The sequence below is a fragment of the Helicoverpa armigera genome, chromosome 19 (genome assembly GCF_030705265.1).
Source record: "Helicoverpa armigera isolate CAAS_96S chromosome 19, ASM3070526v1, whole genome shotgun sequence".
NCBI lineage: Eukaryota > Metazoa > Arthropoda > Insecta > Lepidoptera > Noctuidae > Helicoverpa > Helicoverpa armigera.
This window is the reverse complement of record NC_087138.1, coordinates 2106200-2123783: the sequence shown is the minus strand read 5'-3', so window position 1 is coordinate 2123783 and position 17584 is coordinate 2106200. Positions and strand designations below refer to the sequence as shown.

General features: G+C 38.1%; 1 protein-coding gene across 1 annotated transcript; it reads right to left on the bottom strand.

The window, feature by feature from the left end:
• Positions 1–1688: 1688 nt before the first annotated feature.
• On the bottom strand, positions 1689–3658 carry LOC126054858 (putative nuclease HARBI1). Its single transcript, XM_049841701.2, has 7 exons — positions 3401–3658; positions 3079–3275; positions 2865–2994; positions 2633–2774; positions 2404–2551; positions 1952–2114; positions 1689–1850 (listed from the first exon to the last, which is right to left on the bottom strand). The coding sequence occupies exons 1-7, from the start codon at positions 3656–3658 to the stop codon at positions 1740–1742; spliced, it is 1149 nt and encodes a 382-aa protein (XP_049697658.2). The 3' UTR covers positions 1689–1739.
• Between the last annotated feature and the right edge of the window lie 13926 nt (positions 3659–17584).

The following is a 17584-nucleotide window of genomic DNA, read 5'->3' as shown; positions in this document are numbered from 1 at the left end:
TTTTACGCCACTTACATTTTAATTCATAATATATGTTCAGTTCGCGTTGAGCTACCAAGTTGGTCAAGCGTTCTCGTTACAGCCAACAAGGGCTGCGTCACTCATTTCATTCACTCATAGTCCATTAAGCTCATCTTTACCTTTAGTACGTTTCGGTTAATACAGTAGTGTTCAGTACTTAACAATCTTTTATTCCTTTCCACCATCATCTAAAGTATTGTAGGGTCCAGCAAGGGATCATACAGAAATATTTTCTGAACTTCACAGTTTTCTTTTTGTTCAATCTCTGCTAATAAACAGATTGCATTCAAGATGTTCGTCTGTCTCAGGGTTTCCCAACTTTTATTTCACTGAGCCTCCCCAATTCAAAAATAATATTATCATGCCCCCTTAAGTTAAAAAACATCAAAAACATTTTTTTACAACTATATTATGTATTTGAATTAAAATTAAAAACAAAAAGTTCCATACAGATATTTGTAGATATTTATGTTTGAAGGATATAATAAGAGAAGATATATGTATTTACGCTTGAAAACCATTAATTACTTTCACATTTAGGTAAATATGCTAGTTTTATTTTAATTATTAAATACTAATGAGCTTGCATCTTCTGTACCAGTATGTCGATTCTGGGTTCAGTCTTTGCTAGAGCAATGGTTAAATCGCTATCGACGCCAAGACGATTTCGCTGTTTAGTTTTTATTATAACCAAAGCTGAAAAACCTGTCTCTCATAAATATGTGGTCGAAAATGGAATAATTATTATTAAAGCAAGTGAAGCAATTTTGGGATTAACAAGAAATCGTTTGATCCAAAATTTCTCTAATGTCAAGAGACGGAAGTCATCTTTTATGGTCGAGTCAGCCTTCATTTCCTGAACATCTTCAGGCAAATCTGAGACCTCGATAACAAATGGGTTTCTGGTCAAGCGCCATATTGGTGACTCGGAATGAACATCTCGATAGTACCGGTGAAATTCGTTTTCCAAATCCTTTGTGCTGATGAACTACGATTGCGTCTAGTAGGCGAAAGATTATGCAGCAACATTCGTTCTTGATATACACGACGTCTTTTCATTATTAATCCGTTTATTTCGTACATTATCTCATCACTTTCTTCTTTAGGGAAATCTTTCAGCTGTTTTGCCATAAGTTTACCAAACAAATCTTATTTGTTGTTCTTAGTTCTTGTTCTTAGTCTTCTTTATTGTTCTTAGATTGCAAAGTGTTGAATGCAGCGCTCACATGCTTGCTGGCTTCTTGTAACTCCGGCAGGTTTTTTGATCTACGTTTCTGTACACCTTGAGACTTCGGAAGATTATTTTTTATTACCTTTAGTTATTCGTAAAATAAATCATTTATATTTATATAACTTTGATCTCATTAGTTTTTTTTTTCTTAATGTATACATATTTTTTTTTGTTTAGTTATTAGTCAAATAGTTGTAGTTAATAAATGTTTTACACTATAAACCCTTTTTTTTAATATCCATGAAGCTTCTTTTCTTAGTGTTCTCCACTTTCATCACTTTGATAAGGGTAGTCTTTGTCCATAAAGTACCACATGAGTTCATGCCAAATTCGATCTCAATCGGTTCCAACTGTTTTAAGTATTTCTCTTTTTGAAAAACTCAGTAACGTTTATATTTATAATATTAATAATAAGGATAAATAATAATTGCAATGCTGTGTAAACTTAGCTATAATATGAAAAAAAAAATGTAAATATAAAAAAAAATCAAGAATTTCGTTCCCTCCACAACTTCTCAACAAGCGCCCGTTGCAGTTGTCGTCCCCGTTGAAGATCAGGGTTGAACTGCCGACTGGAGTCTTCTGCACCAATTTCTATCTGTGAATTAAAAAAAAATGTAAACCCACACAATTCAAACACATGAATTGTTAAATTCCACTTCAAATAATGCATGATGGTAATAATGTGTGCAGACTTACTTGAATTGGCTGTCTGCTCTGCACAAAGTCTTGTTCTGCAGGTGTAAGTAGTGCTATTGGCAGTCGTCTTTTGTTAGCAATATTGTGCAAGACGCAGCAAGCGTTTATTATTTTCCCAGCAGTTATTGGATCGTAGTGGAGGGCTCGCTCAGCTATTAGGCACCTATTAAAATAAAATATTTTATCACCTTGCATCATCATTTACATCATATGTTACAGTCATAGTGATAATATAGATATTATACATATGACTGGTATTATATAAAATACCCAAATTGACTAGACTAAGTGATAAATTAATCATTTTATCCGCATAGTAGTATTCATAATAGCCAAAGCAAATCATTTATTTGATTTAGACCATTACAAGGACTTATGAATGTCAAAAATATAACTAAGTTTGATTTTAGTTGTAACATATATTTATTATTTATATTTTTGCAATACCAAACCTGAATCGAGCTTTCAGTACTCCAATACAGCGCTCTACGGTGTTGCGTGCCGTTACGTGTAACTTATAGTAATTATGTTCAGGAGTGCCCTCCACAGTGTTTAATATTGGGGTCATCATATTAACCCGTAGTGGATATCCACTATCACCTAAAATATGTTTTTATTAATAATGTTTGTTAAGTATGACAATTTGTGCAATAGTAATCACTGAAAGTCAATATATATTACCCAATAAAAACATCTGCTCCCCAGCATTAGATAACTCTTTCATTTTATTACATATGGGATGACTCTGCCACACGCTAGAGTCATGGGCTGACCCAGGGCTGCTCGCATCCACACACATAATATTTAAATCAGCATCACAAATCTGAAAAAGATTATTTGTTAAGTTATGAATATAGTTTTCAAAAGATGTCTAAGTTAATAATTATTGGGATGAATAATAATCTTAACACACAATCATAACATTTAGTGAATGGTACCCCTTCCGATTAAAGTACCGCTCTTCGTGGATGGCAGGTCTCAGGATAGCTATATGGGTGCCATCTATACAGCAAAACACTCCAGGAATCCCAAACTTTAAGAACCTATAACATAAAATACAACTTAAGTTGTAATAAACCCAATGACACCTCTGATGACCATTTAAAACTCAATTTTATTCTACTCACTGTGCCTTTATTCTGTTTCGATCTTGAATTTGCAGCGGCCAGACCACATTATTCCTAAATATGTGTGGGTCGTTGAGTGCCTCAGTCACTTCTCTCACAGCCCTTGAAACAGTGGTCTGAACCACATTCAACAACCCATTTTGGCCAACAAGGGTCTGATACGAGCCTGTCGCATAAAACGACAGAGCAGTTAGTATCTGCAATCGAAGTTTTGGATTAAACAACCATCCTATATTTTATGAAGAAGGCTAAAAGCTACAGTACTACACTGTACAATGATAGAATAGCGAGTGCAATAAAGAATAAAGGGGACTTTACTAACCTTTAAATTAGGAGAAATTCCGTCTTTTCTCCGCTGTGTCCCTAATATCGGAGTGAGCAGCACCGTTAGGGCTCTCACTTCGGATTTATCCAGGCGAAATGTTCTGATAAATTCCGCACCTGGGATATCTGACATGGCATTCACCGTGGCTCGCGCGAATGCCCGATATTTGCGGCGCCGATTTAAAAATCGCCGTCGATCTTGCGCATTAGCCAAAGCTAAAATACGCCAGCGTAATCTCGGCAATGATGGTCGCATTTTGTTTAATTTAAAATAAAGTAAAAGTAAAAACTTAAAAGCAATGTTTCGATCGTACTCAATCGTACTCCAATAGCAAAGCAAAAATTGACATTTCAAGTCGATTGGTCTAAATGTCAAACAAGAGTAGAATACCGCTAACGACCACAATTGATTTACGATTGTAGAGCAGACTACCCTTTAGGCCGCTGCCTCGAATTTTGCGGGCAGCGGGGCGGCAGCGGCGGCGGCGCGGGCGGTCACCGTTTTGAATGGAGCTCACCGCTCGTTGCCCGCTCCCGCGCCGCTGTATTCGAGGGCCGGTCCATTTGATTATACGCGTAAGATCCTGCCGCTCCCGCGCCGCCGCCGCTGCCGCCCCGCTGCCCGCAAAATTCGAGGCAGCGGCCTTAGACACTTTTAGACCAATGGCAGACCAATCGCACACCAATCAAATGTCAATCGAATACAATTGGTCTTTTATTAGTAGCAGAATGCCCGATATGGTCAAAACGGCTATTGCGATTAAATTGCGATTCGATTTGTATTCGATTTTGACATTATTAACTTAGGAGAATCGGGGCCCTGGTTGATTAATGAACGAGTCTTTTATTTCTCAATTATAGTAGATTGTTCAGCAGTTTTCTTTTGCAAACGCCATGTCTTAGATCTTAAAGCTGCTAATTTCTTCCTTCTATTATCACTTAATATTGTCTTCTTTTCCAATTTGCTAATTAACTTCTTTTTACGAGGAGTCATCTCAAGTTCCGGCGCTGCCATAAAATTGTTCAACAAATAATGTTAAAAGTTTATTTTGTAAAAAGAAAAGAAAGAAAAAGAAAAGTCTTTAACTCCTGTAAACGTTTCCATTCAGTTACCGATATTTTGATGCGACTTTGGCAGAGTTTTGGTCTAGGGGGTGAAGTTTCGGGCATTACTACTCTGCATCGAATTGTGCGTGGCAGATCTAGATAATCTTCCTTAAAGTTCAGTTTATATTTGATGACCCCACTTGGGTTATACTGCAGAGCTTGTACATATATCCGTTACAATAGGATCATTGACGGAGCGACCAGGCCGTATGGAGTCATACATGAACGAATTCTTGTCTGAGAAGTCATCAAAAAAACTGTAGTCTAAGTATTCAACCAAATAATAAGGGTTTTGCGTTCGAGCTTGTTTTGACAACGTTGCAAATTGACTTGGTAAAAAGATCTCCTGTTTTTTTTAATTTTTGCTCGATTGTACTATGGACCGCATCACATTCCATCTGAGTGTGACCTTTCTCCAAAAAATGTTGTTGTATAGGCGCGTATCCACTAGAGCAGCCTCGCGCTGAGCCTGCCGCGACACGCGGAAAGTTAATGCGTCTCCACCATGTGAGCTCACATAAACATTGAATATGGCGTGAAATTTTAACAAATTATAAAGCTACATACAGCACTGCAAGCACAATTAATAAATGTCATTTCCCACAACTACTGCAGGAGCTAATGACTAAAATAGATATGACACGAGAGACCAACATTTGTAAAGGATTTGAAGAATCTGGAATATTTCCTTTCAATCCCTCAAGAGTGACTTTAAAAATACCAACAATTCAAGAAGAAAATACTCGTCACTTTGATGTCAGCCTGGAGTTCTTACAACGAAACAGACGGTCACAGCCAATAAAAACAGGTCAAAACAGCAAGTTTAACTTTTCGTTGATGCTCAAAAATCCTGAAAACCTAAGTAGGCTTTGCATAACTGCCATTAACGTTTATTTACAGCCTTTAGTGGCAAATCATTCCAATAAATTCACACTAATTACTATAAGTATTACTTTTTTTTTTGATCGATTGATTGACGACATTATTCTGCCAGAATTGGAACGATACGCCATGCAAAATGGAAGGCCTTTCTCTTTCACCAGTGCAGAGGCAAAAGCTTTTTTGAGGATGAATTACGTAATGGGATATCATGTCTTGCCTACATTTCCATTCATCGCGAACGTAATGCCATTGACCCGATTTGAAGAAATAAGAAGAAACTTACATTTTAGCGACAATATACACGGCGATACTTACGATAGGGCATGTAAAATAAGTCCTATTATGAATCAACTCAACGAGAGTTTCCAAAACGCTATGTCTAATACAAAAACGCAGTCAATAGACGAACATATTTATAATCAAGTTCAAAGGGCACAATATAATGAGACAGTATGTCAAAAATAAACCAGTCAAGTGGGGGTTCATGATGTGGTGTAGAGCCGATTCAAAGACTGGTTATTTGTTTGAATTTGATTTGTATACTGGACGAAAATAAGGTGGTGCTGAAACTGGACTAGGAGAGTCAGTGATTTTACAACTTACAAACAGCCAACCTGCAGTATGAGTTGACAAAAAGAAATATTAGAGGTTGTGGAACAATTCGTTATAACAGAAAGAATATACCCAAAAATGTACCGGCTGATAAAACTATGCAAAGAGGAGATATATTTATGACCAGTTCACACGGCATTTCATTTATAAAATGGATGGACAACAAAGCTGTTTTTTTATTGACAAACTTTTTGTCACCGATTCCTACTAGTGTTGAAGAGAAGGGTGCAGGGAAGTAATGAGAAAATAAATGTTCCGTGTCCACAAGTCGTCGTTTAATATAATAGTCACATGGAAGGAGTCGATTTGATGGATCAAAGAAAAGTATGCTATGAGGTAGATCATACAGCAAAAATCAAATACTATCTGCGATTGTTCTTTGATTTACTTGATATTGCTATGAATAATGCCTATACTATTTATAGCATATTGCATGAGAATAAGCAAATTGAAGGAAGTTTACTTTCTAGCCTTGAATTTCGTCAAGTTGTAGCTCGTTCGCTCATTGCAAACTTCTCTTTTCGTCAAAGAGCTCTTCCATCGGCAGTAATGACAAAAAAGCGACTTGGTTATGCGCAAAATCGGAGGACACCTTCGCATATTATGATGAAGGCTGATACAAGAAAAAGATGTGTACAATGTGCTAAATCTCGTGTCAAGCATCGAACAAACAACACCTGTTCAACGTATAACGTTCACCTATGTTTTACGTCAGATAGAAATTGTTTTTAATAACCATTTTATATAGTAATTTTATTACAAAATTACACGTAAAATTGATCTCAGATAATTGTTTCAAACTAGTCTATAAGACAACCTTTGACGCATACTGGGACACATATGTCCCGTGCTGAAAAACACTGAATAAATAATAAATATTATTATTTGACTATTTTATTTTTAAGGAGACCCTAATAAACTATTAAAAGTAATATACACATTTGTTTGTTTTTTTTTTTACCGTATATGCGTGTAAGGGAGAAAGAGCTCACAACTATACCAAAAATTTATGGTGAAATGGTTTCGGACTTGCATAATGCTGGATATGATCTCATACAAAAAGTTCGCGATTTTAAAAATATCAAGAAAAGACTCTATCGACACATAAATATATCACTACAGATAAAAAAAATGAGATTCAAAAAGTTACAGATCTTATTATTCCTCCATGCTACGAAGATTTGAGGTTTGCTGATTATGGATATAAGAAAACAAGAATTACACTTTTTGCAAACCAAAATGTTATAAAATATATTGAAACAGCAGAAAGCGTTTTCTGCGATGGGACGTTCAAAAGCTGCGTACCGCCATTTTTGCAAGTATACGCGTTACATATAGATTTGGGAAGAACCCATGAACATACAAATATTTTACCAGCCATATACGCTTTACTACCGAACAAACAAGAAAAAAACAAGATTTTTTTTACCTTAGAAAAATATTTCCTGACGCACGCATTCAAGGTTGTTTATTTCATTTCCAAGTCTTTACGAAGAAATGCAAAGAAGTTAGGTATGGATAAATCATTAATTGATAAAATGCATGTTAAACGTTGCATGGCTCTAGCATATGTACCTCGAGAATATAGATCAGATGGCTGGTTATACATATATTTAATCAGAAAATGAACCTGAAAAATAAAACTAAATTCATTGATTATTTTATTCGTACTTGGTTAGATGAAAATGCTTATTTCTCAACCAAATGGTCATTTTTTGATGTGTGTCATCAATCAAATAATGCCATCGAATCATGGAACTCTTTAACAGAATTGTAAACTAACCTAAACCAAACATTGCAATGTTTTTGGATACTTTACGTACTAATACTTATACTAATTTTTCTAATACTTCAATAGTTCAGTATATTTCAATTAAAAGTCCTGAGAGAATAAAACTTCAAAAAAGAATCAGACATCATAAGCCAATTGAATCGTGGCGAAATTAATATACAACTTTGTATTGAAAAATTACGAAATTACCATGTATTATGTACCAGCGCTTACTCGACAATGGGCAGTTTCGACCTCATCAAGCGGATACAGGCAGGCCACCGATCGCTAGTGACCTTAACGAACGAGTGCTGGATTACTTCAGTGATAACCCACACGCGAGCACACGTGATGCAGGTCGGGACTTGAACAGAAAATGGCACAAATAAATTCCTAAATTTAGGGTTTGCCTTATTATCGCATAAGACAGAAACATGTCATACAATTTTATTAGAATTATTAAAAAGATATGGCGCTAATCCATTTCATTAATTACATTCTATTATAAAGCTAAAAAGTTTGTTTTGTTTTCAATTTCATCTATTGCTTTCGTTTTGCTTCATTTTTTATTAAAATGGCATTTTTGTATGAAATAAACGTGTTGTTTTTTTTTATGGATAGATAGGCAGAAAAGCGAGATTTAGTAACATAATAAATATTAATACACTCGGCGTCACAAAAATCTCACCTCTTCAATAATAAGTTTAAAACATATCCCGCCCGCAATGAGTACATTAAACCCAATTAATATTAGTATCAATTGAAAGTGTGTTTAATGACCATTAAATCTGATAAAAGACATGTTTTGCAAAGACGGCTTGATTGGAACTGACACTATAGTCGAAATCAAATGCCCGAAAGCAAATATTACAGCGTTCCAAAAAAATGTAAAAGAAGTTGTAGAAAATAAAAAAATAAAGTTTTATAATAATAAAATAATAATAAGATTACTAAATATGCAGAGCTCAAAGAAGAAGTAACCAGAATCTGGCGGCAAGATAAAGTTTACGTAGTTCCCATAGTCGTATCCACCACGGGTGTTATACCCAATCACCTCCACCATAGCCTCAAGTTAATAGACCTTAAAGACTCCACTTATATCCAACTTCAAAAAGCCGCAATCCTCAATACGTGCCGAATAGTAAGAAAGTTCATGCAATTGGACGAACATGAAATAACACCACAATAACACACTACACGCTGCATTTACTTGGCACCCGCCCGTAAATGCAGTCAAAACTAGCCAAATGGCTAAGAAACAGAAATGTTTACCCCAAAATAATAATAAATAATGTCTGGACATTTTTCACACACGGTCGGTTAGCCCCATGGTAAGTTATTAATTAACTTGTGTTATGGGTGCTAACACAACTGATAAACTACATATAACACCCAGACCACGGCCAACAAACATGCTCAACACACACAAGTCGACCGAACCGGGAATCGAACCCGGGGCCTCAGGTTCGGCAGTCCGGCATGGTGACCATTGCGCCATCGAGGTCGTTTATAAAAATTAATAAAGGAGATTTGGTTATAAACAAATCACACGATTGGTATTACCAAATACAGGGGCAATTGCATATAACCTAAAGATCGAAATGTTTCTTTGGAATTTGGACTAGAGAGGATCGACCTCTATGGACAGAATGGATTCCCAAAGATGATGATTTCTGGGCAAACAAAATGGAGGAAAAATTGAAATAAATATGTTCTTTGTTCTGCCAGACATTTCGGAGTCAACAAGTACTATGTTGGGAAAGTTTTACAAGCGGAAGGATTGCACCCGTACCACTACCGACGAGCACAGGCCTTATACGGGGCTGACCCTGAATCCAGAATGGTATTGTGTCGCTGGCTTATGGAAGATCCAACCACCAACATTCTCTGGACCGATGAGTCCACATTCACCCGAGTTGGGATGTTCAATATCCACAACGAGCACTGGTGGTCAATAAACAACCCACAACTAATCCGGGAACATTCCTACCAAATCCGATTTAGTGTGAATGTGTGGGCTGGAATTATAGGCGACAGAATAACTGGCCCTCTTTTTATTCAGGGAAACCTCAGCGGTGGAACGTACCTAGATATGATACAGAACGTAATTCCCGAGTTATTGGAAGATGTACCTGTCAGCTATCTAAGAGATCCGTATTACCAACACGATGGTTGTCCCGCTCATTATTTCCGATCAGTGCGAGAGTACCTAAACCGCGAATTTGGTGACAGGTGGATCGGGCGAGGTGGCCCCGTGCCTTGGCCACCTCGTAGCCCGGACATGACACCATTAGACTTTTTTTTGTGGTCTGAAGTGAAAAGACACCGAAGAAGCACGCAGTGTAGAACAATTAAAACAAAAAATAATTGCTGCTTTCGATGTTGTGAAACAAGACAGAGTGACTTTAAATAAACTAAAAAACAATATTCAAAAACGTGCTCGTTTGTGTATCCAACAAAGTGGTAGGCAATTTGAACAGTTGCTGCAATACAGGTAAAGCCTTTTAATACCTACATGTAAATAAAAGTGATAATTTGTAAATAAGAAATAATTATTAATAGTAAATAATTCAGTTGATTTCCATTCTTTAAATACGCCTAACCTAACCTAACGAAAAAACACACAACATAATCAGTGCATTTAGAAGTACTGGCATTGCACCATTAAATCCGGATAAAGTAATTAGTAAACTGCCAGGCTCAAATCAAAAGGTGATGCCATATACTATTGACAATGCACTATTACACTGGCTACAGGAGACACGCAGTCCTGATCAAAATAAAAAAAATACGAAACAAGAAACTAAATGTCTCACCGGAAAAATCGGTCTCTTCAGGCGTTTTTAAGGATGTATCAACTCAACCAAAGAAAGGAAAAGCAATGAAAAATAATAAAAGGGTAGAAGAAAATGATCCAGAAACTATGCAGCCAAATTCTGACCTATTACTGCAGTCGAAGTCATCGCTGATGCCAAAGGCTCCCGATAGCTTAAATTACTTGTGTATCAGGAGTGTAGCACCACCGAAGGCACGGCCGCGCGCGCGTGCGCACTCACACTGTGTCGGGACTGGACACAGACGCACACTAGCTCGCCGCGCCACCTTTATAAGGGGCCACCGAGCCATCGATCGGCAGCCCATCATGATGTATGCTTGCCCAGTGTTCGCACAGGCAAAACATCGCCACCTTCACAGAATGCAGGCCCTTCAAAAACGTATTTTACGGAAAATCACAGGAGCTGCCTATTATGTTCGAAATGAGATTCTTCATCTCGACTTAAAAATCCCTACCATCCGCCAGTATATGAAGCGTGCCGCCATACGGTACTACGAACGCGCTGAGAAACACGATAACTCACTTATCGTGTCAGCTAGTAATTATAGTCCCTCCCGCATCAGTAGGATTCGCCGCCCTAGATATGCCCCCGCCCTCCTAGAACCCGACGATGAGATAACTGTCCTCCAAGAGAGTAGTAAACTCACTAGCACTCTACACAAACACAAACCGCGTTCGCACAAAACTCACCCCCGAGGTCCGCCGCGACGTCCCGTTCTTTGTCCTCCCGACCGAATAATGATCATATGATCCAGCCTGTCCTCTTGCTGCCTCCCCAGCGACGCTCTAAGCCGAGGTCCGACCCTGCAGGGGGTACCCTTAGCGCAGTCGCTTAGCTTATAAGTTGTTTTACGCCCCTGGCTGGAGGCCTTAAATTCTAGGCATCTACAGGGAAAGGTCCGGTTAAGCAGTACACGGCCTCCTAGGCTGAACTGCGAGATGCCATAACAAAAAAAAAATCGATCGGCAGTCTCTGCGCTAGCGCGCCGCTGTATCCACTAATTGGAAGAGCCCGCCTAGCCTGAGTCGCCCCGGCCCGCTCGCCCCGTGGTGACGTATCCTGCTTGTTTCGTGACGTCACGACACGAACTGGCCGGGACCGTACCACGCGTCGATCCGTATAGTGTAGTCATACGAGTGTAGAATTAATGTTTACACCTTTGTAAGCAAATAAATTGCCTTGAAGTTTCACCCCAAGTTTCATTTAAGACCCTTTACAATCTGGCGCCCACCGTGGGGCCCGAAAGCTGGCTAGCCCAAAACAAGGAACACGTAGAAGAAGAATAAAAGAAGAACCTCTGAACACCATGAGTTTGTCAACCGAGCAATTTGAAAAGTTACTGTCAGTAATTGGTTGTAATAAACAGCGACGGGGTTCTTTTACCACCTGTAAGGTTACATTTAATGGTGCTAGGGACACAGAAACTGTGGAATCTTTTCTGGCTGCAGTTTCAGTGTTCAAGTCTGTGGAACAAATCCCTGATGAGCATTCCATTAATTTTGAGAGAAGAGGCAGCTACCTGGTGGAATGGCATAAAGGAACAGGTGAAAACCTGGGAAGAATTTGTTTCGAGAGTTCGCCACGCCTTTGCCTCCAAGAAACCTGGGTACCAATTATATTAGAACGTGGTGAACATTAAGCATGTTAAAAATATTAAGTATAATTACAATGTAATTCCACCATAGAGTTATTTTAAGTTTTGTCTATTGGCAACTTTGAGCTGTCAACTCTCTTACCCAAAAACTGTATTGTGGTTCATTCGTTATGCTAATAAATAAAATACTTTTCGCTGATTAAATTACTGTATTGTTTACTAGCTTCCGCCAGCGGCTTCGCCCGCGTGGTGTGTTGATAAAAAGTAGACTATGTGTTAATCTAGGGTATCACCTATCTACATACCAAATTTCAATCAAATCGGTCCAGCCGTTTTTGCGTGATTGAATAACAAACATACATCCATACATTCTCACAAACTTTCACATTTATAATATAAGTAGGATTTTATTACGACAGGTTATAGGCCCAGCAGGCACATAGCTGTATAAAATAAATTAAATAATACAGGAAGTAAAACTTAGTAAAATATTCGCGAGCCGGCGCGGCGCCTCGAAGAAAGTGAGGTTAAGTTTGCACGGCCACGTGAAGAAGTTAGACTTAAAATACTTGTTCGACGAGCGTCGCAAGGAAGGACAGCGAAATGGAAATAAATTTGAATTCTAATAATGGCTTGATGAAGCTAGAAGGAGCTAACAATTGGAATATCTGGAAGTTTCAAACGACAGTTATGCTACGAGGACAAGGCTGGCTAGATATTGTCGAAGGAAGAGCTTTAAAACCTGAAGATCCCACTGAGAGAACTGCTTGGGAAAATAAAGATGCCAAGGCGCAGACATTATTGGTCACTAGGATGACTGAAAATGTAATGTTACACATTGTAACATGTACTACTTCAGCGCCCCCTTCTTGGCCTTCCTATGTTTTTCAAGTAGTGCCTATGAGCGTTATTTTTCATTTCGTCTGTGAAAAATCGATCCCGCGTAAAGACAAATGTGCTAAGTGTGTGCGTTTAGAAAAAGATAATGGACAAAGAGAAGAAGAAAAACTGGCTCATCTTAAAGACAAAGAAGAAACTTATGAAAGATTTCAAGCACATCAGAAAATTCAGGATGAAAACATACTTTGCGTGTCCTTTGATTTACAGAAAGTTCTGAACACGCCGTATGGCCAAAGTATGTTATTATACTACAGTCGAAAATTGGCTGTATATAATCTTACTTTTTATGAGTCCAGAACTAGAGAAGGCTATTGTTATTCTTGGACTGAGACAGAAGGCAAGTGCGGAGCTAATGAAGTGTGCACCATCCTAGAAAAATACATCAAGATGGTAGACGATCGAGGGTCAGTCAGACATCTTTTGTTATACAGGGTGGTCAAAAAGTCGTGGATCAAACGAAACATAGAGATAAAGGAGGTAATTTTCAACAAAAAATCTTTCTCTAGCATGGCCAGAACTTCATTGCACAAAAAGATATGAATTATTTTTGTTTTTTTCATGAAACTACCAAGATTTTTTACAATTAAATCAGTAAAAATTTAAATTGATTAAAAACAATAAAACAAAAGGTGTTGTATTATGACTCGATTATGTATCAATACTACAAAAATTGTTTTGCAACTGTTGGTATCAAACTTAAAGAGGAATGATTGTTTTTCCGTAAATTTTGAAGCATTTCAAAAAATTACTTCTCACTTTAAGAGCACCATTTGAAAAAAAAATGTATTACGGAAAAGTGACTCTGTATTAAAAAAACTTGCTGGTTTAATACTGATTAAAATGAGGTATAACACTTTACTCTTTGATCTTTAGTTTTGGTTTTATGGTCGTTTTTTCAAATCAAGGTGCAAAAATAAAATGGTAAATTTAAAGGAAATATTAGAAAATAATTAGAAACAACAATTATGCCTAAGCAATTTTTATTAAATACAATTTTTTACATTAAATGTTCAAAGTTCCTACCTCTGACATTAATACACAATCTGCACCGCCTAATAAAATTCGCGCGTAATCGGCGGAATGCACCTCTGTTATTACAAATCTGTAACTTAGCAAACTCGAGTTTTTGTCGTAGTTCTTGTTCGGTGTTATTCTCTCCTTGATACACTATTTCTTTAAAATAGCCCCAAACAAAAAAGTCTATGGGGTTAAGGTCGGGCGACCGGGGTGGCCATGCAATAGGTCCGCCTCGTCCAATCCACCGGTTAGGGAAGCGCTCGTTCAAATGTCCTCGAACTGCTCTAGCGTAATGAGGCGGGGCGCCGTCTTGCTGCAACCACATTTCCGCCACTCTATCTTCAGGAATCTCAGCTTCGTTCAGAATTTGGTTCAAATTATTTTGCAAAAAATGCAAATACTCAGCACCGTTCAGCCTTGGTGGCATTTCATGCAGTACAAGCTGCTGGTCAATTTATTCCAGCCCACATGTTTATACCAAACAGGTGCTGGAATCTATCATTTCTGATTATACGTGGGTTCACTCTGGAGTAGAAGTGTAAATTGTGGATGTTAAAAATTCCCATTCTTCTAAAATTTGACTCATCAGTCCATAAAACTTTGTTGAAGAACTGCGGATCCTCTCTGTGTCTTCTAAGCATTTCTCTGCAAAACCTCACTCTAGGTTCATAGTCAGCTGGCAGTAAAGCTTGCACCCTTTGCACGTGGTATGCGTGATAATTATTTTTTTTAATGATAAGCTGGACCGTTGATCGTGGTATCCCGAGATTTCTTGACATTTGGCGTTGGCTAATACCAGGGTTCAATCTTAACTGTCTCATATTTGCTCTTCATTGTCAAATCGTACTACTGGTCTACCTGTTCTAGCAGCATGCTCCCCGGGTAAGGTTCCCTCCATGTACGCATTATGCACGCGCATAAAGACCCTGTAGTCCGGGAAACGGTCTCGGTTAGAGTAGCGTTGTCGATATTCTCTGGCCGCAGCCCGAGCATTGCCGTCGCAAAAACCATAGAGGTAATGCATTTCTGCATACTCCCGTTGGGTGTATGCTCTCCTCGCAGCAGCCATCTTTCGCTTATCCAGGCAATCCGCAGCGATCACAAAATCCGATTCACACAGCGCAGGTCACAGATAGTTAACCTATCACAAGTCCATAAACGAAACGTAGGTCACAGGTAGGCAATCGATCACAAGTCCAAAAATAAGCGCGAGTCACAATACTTAAATCACAAAATTATACGTGTCACACGTCACAGGCTGAAAGTGAGTGAGAAACTAAACAAAGAAAGATGCTCACGCGCTTCCACCCCCTCGTTTTGCTCCACCTTCTACTACCTAAGTCAAGATGAGCGTTCTGACCTTTTTCGACAAAGGGTTAAATGATTAGTGTGAAAGAGAGGCACAATTTCTTTGTATCGGCTGTTTTCACCGACTTGTCATGAACCTTTTGTTTCCTAGAAAAGATAAATCGTTACCTGAACGAATGAATGCTTAAAAAAACGATTAAATGGTTAATAATGTGAAAGAGTGTCTGTCCATGTCATAAATCCTAAGTGTGACAAGAACAGAACAGTTCTAGCGTTCCAACGTACAAAAAACTAGCAGTTTATGATAAACTAATAAATTTAATAATAAGACTAATTTAATGAAAAAACGACCATAAAACCAAAACTAAAGATCAAAGACTAAAGTGTTATACCTCATTTGAATCAGCATTAAACCAGCAAGTTTTTTTAAAACAGGGTCATTTTTCCGTAATACATTTTTTTTTTCAAATGGTGCTTTTAAAGTGAGAAGTAATTTTTTGAAATCCTTCACTATTTACGGAAAAAAAATCATTGCTCGGTAAGTTTGATACCAAGAGCTGCAATACAATTTTTGTACTATTGATACATAATCAAGTCATAATACAACACCTTTTGTTTTATTGTTCTTAATTAATTTAATTTTTTACTGATTAAATTGTAAAAAATCTTGATAGTTTCATGGAAAAAACAAAAATAATTCATATCTTTCTGTGCAATGAAGTTCTGGCCCTGCTAGAGAAAGATTTTTTGTTGAAAATTATCTCCTTTATCTTCCTGTTTCGTTTGATCCACGACTTTTTGACCACCCTGTATAGCGACGCTTGTCCCGGATAAAATAAAAATAAAATAGTTCTTGCATGCATTCATATTTGTCTGCAAAATTGCAAAAACATTGCCAGCATTCAGATGAATTATCTTTTGCCTGGTCATTTTATTTTATTTATTTTGGTTTACCAACAATTGTATACACTGACACAAACAAAGAAACAAGCAACAAATAAGAGTAAAGTGTAACAACCACTTACAGGTAAACACTGCATGCACACAAATCGTTGCCGTAACTTACAATTTTAAATACTTATAGGTATATAAAAAGATAACAAAATAAATTTAAGAAATTAAACACTAGGTAGGTACTATAAGATAACAATTTTATAACAAATCCTTCCCAGCGAGACAATGCGGGAAGGGAAAGGAGCTCAGTGATCGGAGAGATACTTGTGAAAGCTGGCTTTCAATTTTCCCAATCCATCAAAGTGGAGGTCGATACGGTCACTGCAGCTGTTAACAACCCCGCAAAACCTCGCGTAGGGAGAATTTGCACCCAGAACAGTTCTTCTCTGGAGGACATAGTGGTGTTATAGGACTGCGAGGAATTCTCGAGGGGGCACGGAAGCCAATTTTTTTCAATATTGGCGGACAGTCAATTTTATGGGCCAAAACCTTGCAAACAAACATTGCGTCATTCAGACGTCTGCGTTTGTCTAGGGTAAGTTATATTAAAATACTTTAGCCTATCCTTATATGAGCCTGCCCTGTACTTTGCAGTTGTCGTTCGGGAAGCCTTGCAGACTCTGTCCGAAGGTATCCGTATTTGTTTTCGTACCGATGGCGGTGGTGTCTTCAACCTAAATAGACTCAAGGCTCGCACAAGAGTGTCTCACGCGACTATCACTGAGATGATGTATGCAGATGACTTATGTTTTGTGGCGGAATCCCCAGATGGGCTGCAGAGGCTTATGTCGAGACTACTGCAGGCATGCAGCAGATTTGGCCTGAAGATAAATGTCAAGAAAACCGAAGTCATGGCACTTGATACTGTGAACAGTGCCCCAGTTGACATTAGACTCGGAGATGTCTCGCTTAAGCAAGTAAACCAATTCAAATATCTTGGCAGCACCATAACATCCAGGTGTCTCCTTGATAACGAAGTCAACAGCCGAATAGGAGCAGCTGCTGCAGCTTTTGGTAGACTTCGTGCCAAGGTGTTCCGCTCACATGACATAAAGCTCTCTACAAAAGTAGCTGTGTACATGGCAATAGTTCTGCCAAATCTCCTATATGCCTCTGAGACTTGGTGTCTATACCGCGAGCATATTCGGACATTAGATAGATTCCATCTAAAATGCCTACGTGACATTATGTGCATCCAGT

Bases quoted from the DNA above. Each gene is read 5' to 3' on its own strand.
- LOC126054858 (XM_049841701.2), bottom strand. From the start codon at position 3,658: ATGCGACCATCATTGCCGAGATTACGCTGGCGTATTTTAGCTTTGGCT. The intron at 2,775-2,864 runs GTGTGTTAAGAT...AATCTTTTTCAG, and splicing joins ATTCACTAAATGTTATGATT to ATTTGTGATGCTGATTTAAA. The intron at 1,851-1,951 runs GTAAGTCTGCAC...TTTAATTCACAG, and splicing joins AGAGCAGACAGCCAATTCAA to ATAGAAATTGGTGCAGAAGA.